Source organism: Pipistrellus kuhlii, unplaced genomic scaffold, assembly GCF_014108245.1.
Source record: "Pipistrellus kuhlii isolate mPipKuh1 unplaced genomic scaffold, mPipKuh1.p scaffold_m20_p_44, whole genome shotgun sequence".
Lineage (NCBI taxonomy): Eukaryota > Metazoa > Chordata > Mammalia > Chiroptera > Vespertilionidae > Pipistrellus > Pipistrellus kuhlii.
This window is the reverse complement of record NW_023425545.1, coordinates 1,273,509-1,290,448: the sequence shown is the minus strand read 5'-3', so window position 1 is coordinate 1,290,448 and position 16,940 is coordinate 1,273,509. Positions and strand designations below refer to the sequence as shown.

The 16,940-nt window shown below is 62.1% G+C and overlaps 2 protein-coding genes across 5 annotated transcripts in view; both read right to left on the bottom strand.

Annotated features, from left to right (window-relative positions):
- MGAT5B (alpha-1,6-mannosylglycoprotein 6-beta-N-acetylglucosaminyltransferase B) overlaps positions 1 to 7,356 on the bottom strand; it is a 29,851-nt gene extending 22,495 nt beyond the window's left edge. For all 3 annotated transcript variants that reach the window (XM_036412409.2, XM_045572134.1, XM_045572135.1), the window contains exons 1-3: positions 7,192 to 7,356; positions 4,171 to 4,283; positions 2,315 to 2,450 (exon numbers count right to left, since the gene is read on the bottom strand). In XM_036412409.2, coding sequence (XP_036268302.1) covers positions 2,315 to 2,450; positions 4,171 to 4,283; positions 7,192 to 7,259 — 317 coding nt within the window. In that variant the 5' untranslated portion in view covers positions 7,260 to 7,356. The remainder of the gene's footprint in view (positions 1 to 2,314; positions 2,451 to 4,170; positions 4,284 to 7,191) is intronic.
- MFSD11 (major facilitator superfamily domain containing 11) overlaps positions 1 to 16,940 on the bottom strand; it is a 29,335-nt gene that overhangs the window by 4,661 nt on the left and 7,734 nt on the right. The window contains exons 10-13 of one of the 2 annotated variants that reach the window (XM_036412294.2): positions 15,502 to 15,627; positions 14,837 to 15,011; positions 14,146 to 14,281; positions 13,269 to 13,465 (exon numbers count right to left, since the gene is read on the bottom strand). In XM_036412294.2, the coding sequence (XP_036268187.1) occupies positions 13,301 to 13,465; positions 14,146 to 14,281; positions 14,837 to 15,011; positions 15,502 to 15,627 (602 nt within the window). In that variant the 3' untranslated portion in view covers positions 13,269 to 13,300. Of the gene's footprint in view, positions 1 to 13,071; positions 13,466 to 14,145; positions 14,282 to 14,836; positions 15,012 to 15,501; positions 15,628 to 16,940 lie in introns of those variants that run through there. The other variant, XM_036412293.2, reaches the window with a different exon arrangement.

The window sequence follows — 16,940 nt, the reverse complement described above, 5'->3', positions numbered from 1 at the left end:
TGAACCGAGGTCACGGTTTGATTCCTGTCAGGGCACATGCTGGCTTGATCCCAGTGGGGGGGTGCAGGAGGCAGCCGATCCATGATTCTCTCTCATCATTGATGTTTCTCTCTCTCTCTCCCTCTCCCCCCTTCCTCTCTGACATCAATAAAGAGTTATCTATAAAAAAGTAATTTCACAGGTTTGTCTTTGCCCCCGGGGAGGGGCTGACGGGGCCCCTCCCCTCACTGCCCACCCGTCCCACGGCCCCCGTGGGCACGGAGAGGGAGAAACCGCCCGGGGACGGGAGGGAGGGGCCCCAGTCCCAGGAGCTCTGAGCCGGAGGGACCGCAGGCCCGCAGGCCCCTTCTGTGAGGAGGGACCTGGCGGGGAGGGGCCGCCCGCCCACCGGGCCGCCCGCGAGGCGCCGGGACCCCCGGGGCCACTTCTCGCTCCGAGAGGAGAAGCCACACCAGGCCCCGCCCAGCCCTCGAGGCCACCACCCACCCAGCCGGTTAATTCCGGCTCCCCCGGGATTTACGAGGTTACATTCAATTAACAGGGTATCAATTCAGCACAGCTGGCCACGCGCCTGCCGGGAGCTGTTATTTTATTTCGAAACTGAGCGCTTTCCTCTGAAAACACGGAGACTCCGCACCAGGTGCCCGCAGACACAGGGAACCCCCTCCCTGAGTTCTCACTGCTCCCTTCTCCGCCCTCCTCACCCCCATCCAAGCCCCTGGGGCTGGGGGCTCCGGACAGTGGCCATGGCCTGCCGGCCCCTCCCCAAGGACTCCTCTGTCTGCACCAGGAAACATGCACACTAGATAGATTGGTGATAGATAGATAGATAGAAGATAGACAGATAATGGATAGTTGATAGATAGATGGTAAATAGATGATAGATGATAAATGATAGATGGTAGATAGATGATAAATCATAGATAGATGATAGATAGGCAGGTAGGTAGATAAATAATAGTTAGATGATAGATACCTTCCCACTTCTGACTGGAACAGAGCTGGAGTTGGACTGGGATGTATAGAAGCATTTTTGAGTTTTTAAATACAGCTTATTTTCAAAACAAAATTATTTTTTGGGAAAAACCCTTATCTCACCTTAGCCAGTTTGGCTCAGTGGGTAGAGTGTCAGTCTGCAGACTGAAGGGTCCGGGGTTCAATTCCAGGCAAGGGCATATGCCCAGTGGGGGGGCATGAAGGAGGCAGCCAATCAACGGTTCTCTCTCATCACTGATGTTTCTATCTCTCCCTCTCCCGTCCTCTCTGAAATCAATACAAATACATTAAAAAAAAAAAACAAAAAAAAACCCAAACCCTTATCTCATCCCCACAGACAGGAATTCTGACGTATCTCCTTCCTGCCGCCTTCTCTGCAGTGTTTTATTTTTATTCCGTTTCACACACTATCGAACCCAACCCTAGAATTACACAGCTGCTTTTCTCACACGTCCCTTACCGTTAAAATCCCCGCGTGTCTGCCTGGCCGGGTGGCTTGGTTGGTTGGAGCGCCATCCCCATCCACCAAAAGGTTGAGGGTTCAATTCCCAGTGCGGGCACTTACGCAGGTGGTGGGTTTGACCCCCGGCCAAGTTTCTCTCACATCAATGTTCCTCTCTCGCTCGCTCGCTCTCTTCCTCTCTCTAAAGCCCCAGAGGCCAGCAGCCAAGCGGGGAGGCGGGAGCAGGCTGGACCCCGTCGCCTCTCTCCGGCGCCAGAGCCGCTGGCTCTGCCGGCGGGCTGGACGGCTCTGCGGGTCGGGAGGCATGGCCGCTGTCTCCGCACTGGAGCTGGGAAGTGGTGCGTGCTCCCCCCCCTCCCCGGAGATGGAGGGCAGCAGGGGGAGGGACAGGCGGCCAGGAAGACTCCGGGCACACTGATGTGCCTCTCCAGAGCCTAAGGCTGGCGGCCGGTCAGCGGGCTCAGGGGGTGAGCACCGACCAGGAACCAGGAGGTCGCGTCCGGTTCCAGTCAGGGCCCAGGCCCACGCTGGGGACGCGATCCCGTTGGGGGGCGAGCAGGAGGCAGCCGCTGGAAGGTTCTCTCCTCCCGATGTTCCCGCCTCTCCTCGCCCTCCGCCTCTCCTCGGGGAAGCCGGGCACTCTGGCTTTGGCCTCACCACACTGGCCGAGACGCTTCGCTGCAAATTGCCTCAAAGTGTGGATTTCAAACCGTTTTCAGCAGGAAAACACTTTCAGCAAATCACACCGGCTGGGGGACCGCTCACCCAGGCGAGAGCTCAGGGCGCCCGCCGCCCGGACCGGAGGCCGGGGCCGCACACCGCCCCCCGCCCCCGCCCCCCGCGCCGCGCCCTCACCCGTCCGGGGCCGGCTGCCCGCGGTGCCGCTCGCTGCCGTTCTCCGGCCTGGCCAGCGCGTCCACGCGCCTCGCCACCAGCTCCAGCAGCTCGCTCATCCTGCGGAGGGCGCCCCGGGCCTCCAGCGCCCCCGGCACTGCGGGCAGAGGGCGGCAGTCAGGGGGCGCCTGGCGTCCAGGCCTCGGTGCTCAGATGCAGCCCCACCCCCGTCTCCCAGGAGGAGGAGGGTCAGGGGGGGGAGGGAGCCGGGAGGTGGAGCCCCCGCTGTGTGGCCCTGGGAAACCCCTCGGCCTCTCTGGGCCTCAGCAGGATCCAGCTTCGCAGTGCCCTCCGCCGGGGGCAGAGAAGGCCCAGGAGCGGGGCAGGTACCTCACAGGCCCGGCGCCCAGCCGGACGAACTGTGGACCCGGCCTCACAGGCCCCCCGCACCTGCACCCAAACCGCACGGTCCCAGGCCCGGTCTCCAACTGGGGCCCAGGACCTGTGCTCCCCTCACTGCCCGCAGCTCAGAGGCACTGGAGGGGCTGCGAGCCGCCCTTCCGGCCACGATCCTGGCGTCTCCGGCACAGAAACCCCGCTCCTCCTCATCCCTCGTCTGAACGTCCCACCTCACACTCAGCTCTGCTGGCATGTGCCGGGGCTGGTGCTGGGCTGGTGCTGGGCTGGTGCTGGGCTGGTGCGGGGGCTGGTGCTAGGCCAGGGCTGTGGCTGGGGCTGGGGCTGGAGCTGGTGCTGGGGCTGGGGCCGGGGCTGGGCTGGGCTGTGGCTGGGGCTGTGGCTGGGGCCGGGGCTGGGGCCGGGGCTGGGCTGGGCTGGGGCTGGGGCTGTGGCTGGGGCTGGGGCCGGGGCCGGGGCTGGGCTGGGGCTGGGCTGGGGCTGGGGCTGGGCTGGGGCTGGGCTGGTGCGGGGGCTGGTGCTAGGCCAGGGCTGTGGCTGGGGCTGGGGCTGGAGCTGGTGCTGGGGCCGGGGCTGGGCCCCTCGGCATGGCTCTGAACGCTCCTCTCTCAGTCCCAGGAGCGGATGTGTCACCCCCCTGGGGGAGGGAAAGAAGGCGGGGCGGGGGAGGGGGAGTACAGTCTCTGCGAGCCAGAGGCGGGATCAACTGTCTACGGGCGGTGTGGACGGCTAATACATGACACCGTCCGGCCTCGGCGGGATCAGAGTGGGGATGTGAAAGGGGTGAGTGTGACGGGGCACAGGGGCACAGAGCACCCCTCGGTGACAGGACAGGGGGGCAGTCAGCCGAGCTGGAGCGGGGGCGAGGGGGTTGAGAGGATGTTCTTATAAGAGAGCCGTCCTGGAGGGGCAGGGAAAGCCCACTTGCCTCAGTTTCCCCACTGGCTCTGTTCCCTGGGCTAGAGGAAGGGACAGCTCGCCGGGGAGGAGCCCGCCGGCCCCACCCATCGCACCACGGTGAGCCCCACCCCACCGGACACGGCCATGTCTCCTTCTCCGGCGGCACACCGCCGGCCGACGGGGAGCAGGGTCCCAGCCGGGCCCCCCACCCCAAGGCCCCCGCTCTGAGCCTCCGCCCACTGCCCTGCAAGCAGCACGGGGCAAAGGGCCGCGGGACCCTGACTGCCCATGGGAGGCACATCCTTCCCCCCCCACCCAGTAACGGAGCAGCACAGGCAGCTCCTCCCTGGCTGAGACCAGGGGGAGGGGGAGGAAAGCGGGGTGACCTCAGCCGGGCCCCGGTCCATGGGCACAGGGTCCCACAGCCCCAGCCGAGGCCCCTCTCCCCCACACGTCCACTCGCGAGGAGGCAGGAGGCAGGAGGCAGGAACAGGCCCTGGAGCCCTCCGTCCGCCCCCACAAACACGCCCCCTGACTCCCACGCCCTCCCCCGGCGCTACCTTCCGTGCGGATGGTGAAGGGCGAGTCCCCCGGGCGCCGGGCGGACAGCTGGCCCCCCAGCGACGCCATCAGGAAGCAGAGCGAGAAGAAGCCGATGCCCAGGACGAAGAGCCTGCGGGAGAACGGGCGTCAGGAGGCCGCCCCCCGCTGGAGAAACGGGGTGGCGGCCGGCAGAGGGGACGGACAGGGCCGAGCTCGGCAGGCCTCTGTCGGCACAGGAGGCACAGCTCCACGCGAGGAGCCGGGGCTGCCCTGGCCGGAGCCGGCTCCTTAGCCGGGCCCTGAGCTGGTCCCCACCCAGCATCGGCGAGGTCGGCGTGGAGAGGCGGGAGGCTGAGTGCCTGAGCTGCCCCTGGGGTCACCCGTCAGACACTCGGGGGGGACAGGGGCGGGACTGGGGGAGCGTCCGTCCTGGGTGTGCGACCACCTCCCCATCCGCTCCAGGGCGGGGTGCCCACTTCACTACCGGATGACGGGCAGTCTGTGAGGCGCCCTCTGAGCCGACTCTCCCACCCGCATGGTCACTGGCAGCCCCGGCCGCTGGCAGCCGTGCCGGCCCCGGCAGCGAGCCAGCACCAGTCTGTGGGTGCCACGCGGGCGTGTGCTGTCGCCGAGGGCAGGAGAGCGGCCGGAAACGACGGCTGTTCGTGCTCCAACACCGAGTGCCGGCTCTTCACCAGGTGCCCGGCACCAGCCTCGGGCCAGGGGCAGTGGGGGCCACCCTCAGGTCCCAGCCCGGCCCCTGCAGCTTCCGTTCCAGATCCCGGGCCCAAACAGAACCGGGCTCCCAGCACAGGCCCGGGGTGGCCAGAGGCGGCAGCTGTTCTGAGATTTTATCTTTTTTTAAATATTTTTTAAATTGGTTTCAGAGAGGAAGGGAGAAGAGAGAGAGAAACATCAATGATGAGTCACTGATCGGCGGCCTCCTGCACGCCCCCCAGTGGGGACCGGGGTACGGAACCGGGAATCGGACCGGGACCTCCTGCACGGAGCCAGGCTGACCCGGCTGGGCTGGGACTTCAAATCGATCCAAGAGCAGGATGAACTAACGGAGCTGAAAGGGGATCCCTCCCTCCCCCCCAGATCAGGCGGAGGAACCCCATCTCACATGGAGCCAGGCCCACCATGGGGAGCCCCCATCACCCCCGAGGCCTCCCGCCCTCTCACGGCCCCCCCAGCCACAAGCCCCCGTGTGTGTCTCCCGGGCAGACGGGCTCTGCATTTCCATCCTCAGTGCTGGGAGCGGGCAGAGCAGCGTTTAATTAAAACCCGGTCCTTAAAGAAAACGCATCATTGCCGAAGAGAACAGTTCCCACCTTGCCGACAGGAAGCTGCTCCAGACAGTGGGAAAAGGGGCAGCACCGGACGCCGAGAGGGGCCTGGAGCCCCCCACCCCCCGACAACAGGGCCAACAGCGAGAGGGCACAGGGACCCGCTCCCGCTGTCCACCCTGCAGACCCCGCTGGGGCTGGGCCCTGGGGCCCCCCAGCAGCCAGAGGGGCCAGTAGAGGAGGTGGTCGCACACCCAGGAAGGTCCTCCCAGCCTGAGGGCAAGACTGGACCCTCCCGCTCCCGTCCCCTCCCCGGCCATGGGCCGCCCGGGAGCTGGGGTCCTGAGCTGCCAGGGCCCACAGACCTGCCAGGAGCAGGCATCTAGCCTTCAGCCCCGAAGCCCCACACCTCACCTGCGTCTCTCCTGCCAGACCCCAGGCAGCACCCTGAGGCCAGGGCCACCCGCCCTGGAAGCTGCCCCTGCCCCCGTCGGAAGGGACACCTAGACCCACGGAGGCTGCTCTGGCCCAGGGAGACCCTGAGGTGCAGGTATACAAGCTGGGGGGACGGAAGCCTGTGCACCCCTAGCTTGAAGGAACCAGGGCAGGACCCTAGGGATGCAGCGGGGAGATGGGGTTCCTCAGCCTGGCGTGTGGGGGGGTCCCCTTTCAGCTCTGCCAGCTCATCAAGCTGGGTCAGAGGCTGGGCTTCTGCAGCTTGGACGGCAGGGCAGACGGGGTGAGGGATGGGGGGTGAGAGGGTAAGGACCCCCAATAGCCCGGTCAGCTGGAGCAAGACCCCCTCCCGAGGCGCCCCTTCCCTTCGCCGGCTCAGGGCCTGCCCTCCAGTCCCCCAGCCTCACGGTCACCCTGCACCCCCAGACAGTGGGGGTGCCCACGGCTCCTGTGTTCCAGGGGGCCGTCCCCTCGGCCGCACACAGGCCTGGGAGGGAGGGATGAACCGCAGGAGGCGGGAGCCCCAAGGAGGAGCCCCAAGAAGCAAGGTCTGGTCATCAGGGGACCTGGGGGGGGGGGGCAAGTCACAGGCTCCTGGACCCTCACCAGCGCGAGGCCGGGGTGCGTCCCCAACCCCCTCTCCTCTGCCCGCATTGGAGGTTGATCCCCATGAGAGGGGTCCCTGGCCCAGTCTCAGGGCGCTGCTGGAGCCGCCCGCACCCGCTGGGAGAGGGGAGTGCTCCTGAAGGGGGAGGGAGGGCCCAGGAGGAGGGAGCCCGGCCGGGGCTCCAGGGCGGACGGGTGTGGGCCCAGAACCTGGAGCCAGGGCGGGCGCCCCGGGGCAGGGCCCGGAGGGGAGGGTAGGGAGGAGCCCGGACCACAGTCCGGGGCCCCGGGGCCACCCCGCCTTCGCACCGGGGCGGATCCAAACGGACCCGCTAGACACTGCTCAGCCTTGCATCCCTCGCCCCGCGGGAGCCGAACCCCGGGCCACCGCCGCCTCCGGGCTGGGCGCACAGGCCGCCCCCTGCACCGGCCCGCACCCCGGCGGGCTGACCCCCGCCCCCGAGCACCCCGACCCGGGCACCGCTACCCCGCGCCCCCGTCCCCGCGCCCCCGACCCCGGCCCCCTCCCCTCCCCCCGACCCCTGGCACCGCTACCCCGGGCACCGCTACCCCGGGCACCCCGACCCGGGCACCCCGACCCGGGCACCCCGACCCTGGACCGCCCCCCCCCCCCGACCCCGGGCACCGCTCCCCCTCTCCCCCGACCCCGCGCCCCGGGAACTTTACCGAAAGGGTCTCAGGGTGACCAGGCACCTCCTGACCATTATCTTCCCCTCGGGGTGCACCGCGATCATCGTTCACGCCGCCCGGCGGGGGCGGGGGGCGCGGAGCCCGGCCTGACCCGCCGCGTCCCGGCCGCGAACCCGCCGGGGCGAAGCCGCGTCCTGCGCGGGGTCGGGCCGCGGGGCGGCGGCGGAGGGAGGCGCGGCCCGCGGTCGGGGTGCCGCTCCGCGCTCACATTATGGGGGCCGGCAGGCGGCGCGCCCCCAGGCCGGCCGCGCGGGTGCCCGCTCGGGCTCGCTCGCGGGGCGGGACGGCGCGCGCAGACCGGCTCCGCATCCCGGGCCCGCGCCCGGCCCCGCGCCCCGTGCGGCTACAGGCGGCGCCCGGCCCCGCGCCGCCCCGCGCCCATGGCGCCCGCCGCCGGGTGCCCGGTGCCCAGTGCCCGCCGCCCGGTGCCCGCCGCCCGGTGCCCGCCGCCCGGCCGCGCTACGCGGGGAGGCGCCGCATTGTCCTCGGCGGCGGCTGGGACCGCGGCCCCGCGGCCTCGGCGCGGCGGCGCCCCCTGGTGGCCGCGGCCCGGCAGCGCGCCCCCGGGCCTGGGCGGGGCGAGGGGACCGGCCCGGGTCACCGTGCGGCCGCGGGCGCTGCCGGCCCCAGGCCCCGGGCTGCGGGCACAGAGGAGGCAGCGCGGGAGGGGACGCGCTCTCGGCCGGTGCAGGGCCTCCCCCAGCTCGGCCTCTCTCCCCGGGGCCCAGGTTGTCATAAGCCTGCGGACTGAAGGGTCCCAGTACCTGCCCAGGGTGTGGGCTCCATCCCCAGCTGGGGGGCGTGCCCGAGGCAGCGATCCATGATTCTCCTCCTTCTCGGCCTGTCTCTGTCCTCTCTGCACACGCCCTGTGCACCCGATTGTGCCCATCCTCTGGCCCTCCGGTCAGACACTGCCCGGCTCCCCTGGGCTTTCTGACCCAAGTTCAAACGCGCGTGTGACCACAGGCTCTTCCGGAAGCGGGGGGGCTGTGTGGGCCCAAGTTCTAACCTCAGACCCTCCGGTGACCATGGCTGGGTGTCTGGTCCCAGTCCTCGGCGTCTCCGCTGTGAAATGGGAGAGACTGGAGATGCGCCCAGGCCCCTCCATCTCCATGAAGGCCTGCGTGCCCTCCTCCCGCCCCCCTCCGCGTGGAGACCGGGAAGCCCCAGGCTGGGAGGAGCCCCGGGCTGGGAGGGCCCCGGCCCAGGATGACCCTGAGGCCCCTCCAGCCTAGCTTAGGGGGGGAGGAAGCCTTTACTCCAGTTCACTGAGCCCTGCCCCCCCCCCAACCAGGCCCCACCCCAGCCCCTGAGCTGCCCCCCAGCCCCCGCCAGCCCGCTCCTGAGCCGCTTTGCTCCATCGGCGACTCATGCTCCCACTTTTCCGGCTAATTCTCCATCAAAACCCACGGGCCCTGGTCCGTGACCTCACGGCCCCGCTCTTGGGGAACGCGAAGACGGATGATGAACGGCTGTTGGCGGACTAACAGCTGCTCCAGGAGGTGACAGGTTTGCCGGACAAGGACACGCTGACCGGCCTCCGGGCGGAAGAGGGAGGAGTGGTGGCGGGAGCAGTGAGCGTGGCGTCGGGCTGGCTCCCGAGCCGGAGGCTCTGAATGTACCTCAGGCCTGGGCATCCTCATCGGCCACACCCCGCAGCCGTTCCACCCGGGTCACGGCCAAGCACTCTGCCCGGGGGCTGAAATGGCCCTTCCAGTTGTGTGGGTCCCTCATGAATGCTCAGGGGCGGCGCGTGTACACCTGGTTGGCTGGCACTTTAGGCCAAAGGAGAGGGGAGAAGACAGGTCTCCCCCAAAGGAGAGCCATCTGCAGGGGGGTCGTCTGAGAGGTGGCCTTTCCTCTGTCGGAAGCCAGAATTCAGAAGGCGAGTTCCGCTGGCCTGGCTCCGTGGCTGAGCATCGACCTCGTGGTTCAGTTCCTGATCAGGACACACGCTGGGTGGCGGGCTCCATCCCCAGGGCGGGGCGTGCAAGAGGCAGCCGATCCATGATTCTCATCATCGATGTTTCTATCTCACCCCCTCTCCCTTCCTCTCTGCAAGCAATAAAAGCATCAATGATGAGAATCATGGACCAGCGGCCTCCTGCACATGCCCCACTGGGATCAAGCCCACAACCGGGGCCTGTGCCCTTGTCCGGGAATCGAACCGCGACTTCCTGGTTCACAAGTTGATGCTCAGTCACTGAGCCCCGCTGGCCGGTGACCCCATTTCTAAGAAAGGTCAGTGTGGGCAGTTCCATGAAGACAGGAAGTGGACTGGCCGCTGCCAGGGGCCGGGGAGCGGAGTGGGAGCGGCTGCTCTGGGGACCGGCTTCTTTCTCGGCTGATGAAAATGTCCAGGATGGGATAATGGGGATGTCTGCGCAGTCTTATGACGATTCTAAACACCTGGATTGGCCCCAGCCGGTGTGGCTCAGTGGATAGCGCATCGGCCTGCGGACTGAAGGGTCCCAGGTTCCATTGTGGCCTTGATCTCTCCCAGTAGGGGGGTGAGCAGGAGGCAGCCAATCAATCAATGATTCTCTCTCTCTCTCTCTCTCCCTTCCTCTCTGAAATCAATAAAAAATATTAAAACAACAAAAACACGCCGCTGGATTGTACACTTGAAAGGATCAAACTTGATCTGAATTCTGTCTCAACAGTGGAGACACTTGCCCTTGGGTGCTTGTCCGTAGAGAGGAGAGCGGGTTTGAGCAAGACCCTGCCTCGGAGTGTCTCCTCCCCCCCCCCCCCCCCCCCCCCCCCCCCCCCCCCCGTGGCTCTGTGCCCTCACGGATTTGCACTCGCAGCACCAAGGGCACCCGTGAGCCAGGTGCTGAGTAAGTGCTGCTCTGCTGATGGGCAGCGGCTTAAAGGAGGGACAGGCTTAAGGGGCACAGGACAGGGCCCCGGCCCCAGGGTTCCCAGCTGAAGAGGCCCCTTATTCCAGCCTGTGACCCGCTGTGCCCCTTCAGGGCCTCTAGCATGTTATCGGGCATTTAAAGCTTTCCCCCGTAGCCCGGCTGGTGTGGCTCAGTGGTTGATCGTCCACCTATGAACCAGGCCATGGTTCGATTCCCAGTCAGGGCACATGCCCAGGTTGTGGGCTCCCTCCCCAGTGTGGGGTGTGCAGGAGGCAGCCGATCGATGTTCTCTCTCACCATTGATGTTTCTCCCTTTCCTTTCCTCTCTGAAGTCAATAAAAATACATTAACCGCCCCCCCCCCCAGGGTGGGGATTGGTAAGGTATGTACACATATAACATCTTAATAAAAAAATGCAAATTGAAAGATAAAATAAAATAAAATACCCCCCCCCCTGGGGTGGGGCTTGGTAAGGTATGTACACATATAATATTTTAATGAAAAGAAAACAAAACTCCCCCTAGGGTGGGTGCAGGCCAGGCCAGAAGGGGTCAGTGTGGCAAAGGGGGGTTGTATGCAATACGTTCAACAATAAAGATAAAAAAAATTTTTTCCCCACAGAAGAGTCACCAGCCCTCTCTCCCAGCTCCTCTCCTCAGGCTGACGAGAAGGAATCTTAATGAAGTGGCCCTGGCTGCTGGTCTAATTTGATAAACACACAATTGAAGCTGCTCATAAAGCCATCTGTCATCCCAGGCGTCAGCAGCGCTGGCGGAGGGCTCTCTTTTTAAATCAGTTTTTAGGAGGATGATGAATTGGGTCTCAGTCGGGAATATCAGCAAAAGAGGCGGCTGGTCGGGGTGCCGCCGAGGGAAAGGGGACGTCTCTGGGGACGTGTCACCTCTGCACAAATTCTCCTAGAGGACCCCACCCCACCCCGTCTCGCCCACCTCCTGGAACTGCACCCCGCTCGCCACTCCCCCACTTCCTGGGCAGGAGGCGCTGGCGCTGTCCAGGAACCCGGCGGGAAGCCTGGAGGATCCTGGCCCCACTCCTCGGCCGGACGGACCGGCGGGCATTCTGCCACGTGAGGCCGGCCGGGCGGAGGAAGACACGTCCCTTCTGTGTAGAGTCTCAAGTCGAACCCACAGCCTGGCCAGTGTGGCTCGGTGGTTGAACATCCACTCAGGAACCAGGAAGCCACAGTTCGATTCCTGGTCAGGGCACAGGCCTGGGTTGTGGGCTGGATCCCCGGCGTAGGGGTGTGGGAGGGAATGCAGGAGCAGCTGATCAGAGATTCTTATCACTGTTGTTTCTCTCCCTTTCTCTCTGAAATCAATAAAATTACATTAAAAAGAAAAGAAAAAAAAAGATCACACACCTTGGTTGCAGGTTCCATCTCCAGCCCATCAGGCCACATAGGGAAGCAACCAGTCTGTGTCTCTCTCACATCGATGTTTCTCCCCCTCCCTCCCTTCCACTGTCTCTAAAGATTGATGAGAAAATATCCTTATGTGAGGATTAAAAAAAAAAAAAAAAATCAAGAAATTCATAAATAAGTGAAACAACAAACTGATCTCTCCCTCTCATTCATCAATTAAAAAATAAATAAGCCGAAACCGGTTTGGCTCAGTGGTAGAGGGTCGGTCTGCAGACTGAAAGGTCCCAGGTTCGATTCTGGTCAGGGGCATGTACCTTGGTTGTGGGCACATTCCCAGTGGGGGGTGTGCAGGAGGCAGCTGGTCGATGTTTCTCTCTCATCAATGTTTCTAGCTCTCTATCCCTCTCCCTTCCTCTCTGTACAAAACCAATAAAATAAAACAAATAAAACAGCTGAGTGAGCACCTGGGTGTGTGCGTGGGGAGGAGGCTGTTCCGAGCTGGCGGAGCAACCCCCTTCCCCTCATGTCTCAGCACGCAGTTCTGATCTCAGACGGGGTGCCAACCCCTCTGTGCTCTCAGGAGGCGGGGCAAAGAGCACCTGAGCAGGCTCCTCGAAGTGGGGTCCTCCGCCAGGAGAGCCTCTGCCCCGGAACCCGGAACCGGAGGGCGCCCGCCACCCGCCCGAGGCCGCTGGTTCTGCCACTTGCTCTCCACTTGAGTGACGGTGTGTCTCCCGCGGTGGCAGTGCCGTTAGAGGGCCCAGCTGCCTGTGTGAGTGGGTGTGAGCCCTCCCCTCTCTCTCCCTCCTTTTAAAAAAATATACTTATTTCAGAGAGGAAGGGAGAGGGGGAGAAACTCCAATGATGAGAGAATCATCGATGGGTTGCCTCCTGCACCCCCCCTCCCCTCCACTGGGGATTGGACCCACAACTGGGCATGTGCCCTTGACCAGAATGGAAATGGGGACGCTTTAGGCTGCAGGCCGAGGCTCTATCCGCTGAGCCACACTGGCCAGGGCCCCTCCACTCTTCACCCCAATATCCATGCACAATGACCCAGAGCTGACGCCCACAGCTGCCCAGGTTACTGTGGGTTTGGCTCGGGAATGGCCGCGTTTACACGTCTGGGACTCACCTGCCGGTGAGGAAAGCAGCCGCAGCCGTCAGGGGCTGGGGAGCCGCAGTGACGACAGGCCCGTCTGCAGCCACAGGGAGTATTTAATGGCCCCGCGATCCCATCAATCCCATGGACACACCCGGGGTTCCTCGCTCCCACCCAGGGGATCCATCCTGGGGCCCGAGTTCCCTCGCCTGTCACATTCCCACGAAAAGGGCAGAGAAGCACTTTTAGGACGATCCACCAGAGCAGCCGGGAAAGGATCGCTACTACAGCTGCTCCTTTTTAAGCTGTTTAAACTGATTTTGAGAGAGAGGAAGGGAAAGGGGGAGAAAAACATGGGTGGAAAGTGCTGCCGCTGCCTTAGACATAGACTCAGGAGGGCAAAACTTTAAACAAGGAAGAATTTAAATAAAAGGCGAGCTCTTTCCAGGAAACCGGAGGGAGAGGGAGCATTTACATTCGGTAACATGATTAAAGAACTCGCGATAGACGGGCTGAAAAACAACATCTTTAAACGATTCTAACGGCAGAACCAGCTTCCTATCCTCGCTTTAGAGCGGACGGCTGTGAACTCGCCTCAGCACCGCAGGCCTGCGGGCTGCGTCCTCCTTCCCACACTGAGCCGCCCCCTCGGGGGGAAGTGGCCCTTCCACGCGCGGTCCTTCGGGGCCGTGTGGCTGCTGTGGAGGCTCGGCCTCCCTCCTCGCACGGCCTCCCGGGTCAGATGCTTCCGTAATCAGAGCCCCGGGCGATGATGGCGGCCGCTTCCCACTCCACCGCGAAGAAGGACAGGGTTCCGAAGAAGCCGAAGATCACCATGAGCAGCAGTTGCCAATGGAGGAGAAGGTAGTTGCTGTAGAAGAACGCCACGGCCGCACAGATGGACTGGGAGGAGAGAAGACGGTCACCGCGGGCAGCGGTGCCCGAGCTCAGTGTGGACCCCCCGCCCGCAGCCCTCCACACCCGGCCCACGGCTCTCTGCGACTGGCAGAGCCCTCCACGCGTCTCCACAGGCTCCACGCGTCACCCGCTCACAAACACGCACCAGACCCTCCCGTCCAGAGCGGGTAACCATCGAGAGAGCTAGTCTCTTATTTAAAATAGCAATTTCGGAAAAACTGGAGCAATGATGTGCATCACAGTGAGGACCGTCTGTGCCACGAATAAGCCAGGTAACCAAGGAAGGCTCTGACCTGGATTACAGACAGAACAAGCTCTCTTCCAAAGGGGGGGCCGAGGGCCACACTCGGCATTGCTTCCTAATTCTAACCACAACCCCCTTTTGAGGCTGTCCCTACTGCTCCTGAGAGAAGCATGGTAAGAAACAAAGCTAGCCCAGGCGGCAGGCCTCAGTGGTTGAGCGCTGACCTATGAGCCAGGCGGTCACAGTCAAGGACACAAGCCAGGGGTTTCCGGCAGAACCCCCAGTAGGGGGCGTGCAGGAGGCAGCTGGTCAATGATTCTCATAATTGATGTTTCTATTTCTCCCCTGCTCCCTTCCTCTCTGAAATCAATAGGAATATATTTAACAAGAAAACGATGGAAGCACTAAGACAGGCGGTTACCTGGACAAACTTGAAGACGGCGAAGGCGGGGGCGCTGTCCTCGGAGTACAGGAAGCCCAGCATGCTGAGCAGCTGCGTGTTGAAGCAGCTGTCTCCCAGGCCCAGCAGGAAGCTGCAGAAGATGGCCACTTCCTTGCTGAACAAAAGGAAAATCGATGTAGAATGAGTATCGACAACATTTGCGAGGGCCATTTCCAATGTGAAAGCAGCTCTTCCACAAAAGCATTTTACCTTCCAAGTTATAAATGCTGGGAAACAATAATAAACACTAGCGTTTGCAAAGGGAGAAGTTATGCATGCTCACAGCCCAGCGAACTCGGTGCCGAGTGTCTGGAAGCCACACTGATGGGCAGGCCCGCCGTGAGGCTGAGCGCTGGACATAGATGTCAGGAGAGGTACGCCCTGCCCAGCGGGACGCCATTCTGCTCCTCGCTGTTCTTCCCCAGGCCCTCACTTCTAGAGGTTTCACTGCTCAAAAAGGCAGAGGTAAAACACTCAAACCGGAAGCTCACGTGCTTCTTTATAGAGAAGAAAAAGATTAGCACCAACTACAGAAATAACCAGGTTCTCTATGGATCTCCCCCTAAACTCCTCCTGGCTCCCTATTGCATTACAAAGCCCGGGCTCCCCGCATTACAGAGCCCCACAGGTCCCTCCGCCCTCCCTGCTGCCAGGAAAGCCAGCCGCTCACCTGGACTTGATGTAGGCGCTGCTGTCGGTGCCCTCGAGGGGGGCGATGGGGGCGTCCGCGGGCATGTTGAGGAAGATCAGGTAGAAGGCCACGAAGTGCACCAGTGTGCCCAGCAGCACCACCGGGTTCCGTCCGAAGCGGTTGTTCTTGCTCAGGAGGCCAAAGAGGCTCCCGCCTACAAACCGAGGACAGAACAACCGAGATCAGGTTAATAAATCAAAATACAGACCTGGGAAAAAAAGAAAGAAAAAGAAATGAAACCCAGTGAGACTGAAGTGCGGGCAGACTGGGGACCCAGGGCTTCCTCCTGAGTCTGAGGTCAGGGCAGACGCCCTTGACCCTGGGGAGTGTGACGCTCAGGGGGCAGGCAGTGTCAGAACGGGTGTGTGGGTGTGTGTGTGTCTGTACCCCAGCTGGCGTCAGACAGAACGAGAAAGTCAGGGATTCCGGGACACTGCAGCTGAGCATCTTCAGAGACCCTGTGTTTTCCCATTTATGGTTTGTCTCTGAATTATTCCGCAAATGACTTGTAACTTAAGTTACCTTACAACAGTGATAATGAAAACAACAACAAAGTCCTGCCCATTGGGGAAAACAAACAGGGAACAGAAGCTCAAGCACAGAGCCGCGAAGCACAGCCTCCTGCCGCGGCCTGGCTGCCTCACCCAGGATCTCGCCGACGCCGACGGAAATGCCGGACAGCCCGATGAGGCTCTTCTCCTCCGCGCCGAACCTGCTCACGGCGCCGATGCAGGTCCCGTACACCCCGGAGAAGAACGTCAGCTCCAGACCTTCCGGGACAGGGGTTTGAGCGAGACCCTAACCCTGCCCTCCCCAGCTCTCGCCGTGCCTAGGAGGGTCTGAGCACACCACACACACAGCAACACACCACACACACACAAGCAACAAAAACTCGTCCAGCCTGAAACCTCCTGGACAGTGTGTTCATACTAGTCAGAGTGGCCCCCCAGGGCAGATGTCGCATATTTCAGATAAAAATATAGAAATCAGAGGAGCAGAGACGTGCTTCTGTTCAGAATGGTCACTGCATGTGTAGGGGACGGGGATGGGCAGATGTCGGTGCTGGAAACCCACCACTGTCTCACTAATAGAGATGTAAAAGGCCAGTCAACCTTGAAGCTCTGAAAGGTCAGAGCCAATCACTCCCTATCAACTTCTCCACCAAATAATCACGTAAATTCTTATTGATATGATAATCCACTTATTACCTGCCTAAGGGTAATGGGTGTACCCCATAGTCTCAATAAAGGGACAGCAAGGCCAGAGCCAAAGGGTTGTCCTCCCGCCTGGCCCCCCATTTCCCAAATCCATACTTTCCTAGTCTCTTTCCATTTGTGTGCGGCCTTCTCCAGACCGGAACCCTGAACCACGCGGGACGTGACAGGGGCTCCCACAGAGAGCTCACGTCCGTCTGTAATAGCTTCCCGAGGGAACAGAGGATACGTTCGGAAACTAGCAGGTACTACTGCACAGTAATGTTTTAATTCAATCCTTTCCCCAGGAAACTGTGAAAAGGGTAAAACTAGGGCGGATCAGCCAAAGACCTGATTCCTCAAAGACACAAACCATAACTGAATTTGAAAGATGCTTCTATTTATTCTTTTTCTCCTAAAAAGATGCTTACACCCACGAGACAGATAAGGGCAAAGTAACAATTGGCCTGATCCAGCCCTTTTAAGAGGAAATAAGTTTCCTGTCGTTGGTAAGATGTCAGAGCACCCCACCCATTAACACATCACGTGACCAGCAGTTAAGCCACCAGCCTCATTCCTTTCCCTCAGAAATGCTCTGAATGCCCAGCGTGTGGCTCAGAGGTTGAGCGCTGACCTATGAACCAGATCACAGTTAGATTCCTGGTCAGGGCACCTGCCCGGGTTGCGGGTTTGATCTCCAGTAGGGGGCGTGCAGGAGGCAGCTGATCAATGATTCTCTCATTTTTGATGTTTCTATCCCTCTTTCCCTCTCCCTTCAATCAGTAAAAATCATATTTCAAAAAATGGCCTTAAATCCATACAAAGTCACAAAGGTTTGCTGTTATTTCCTAGCGTCCACTTTGCCCTACAATCACTGGCTGGGATGACCG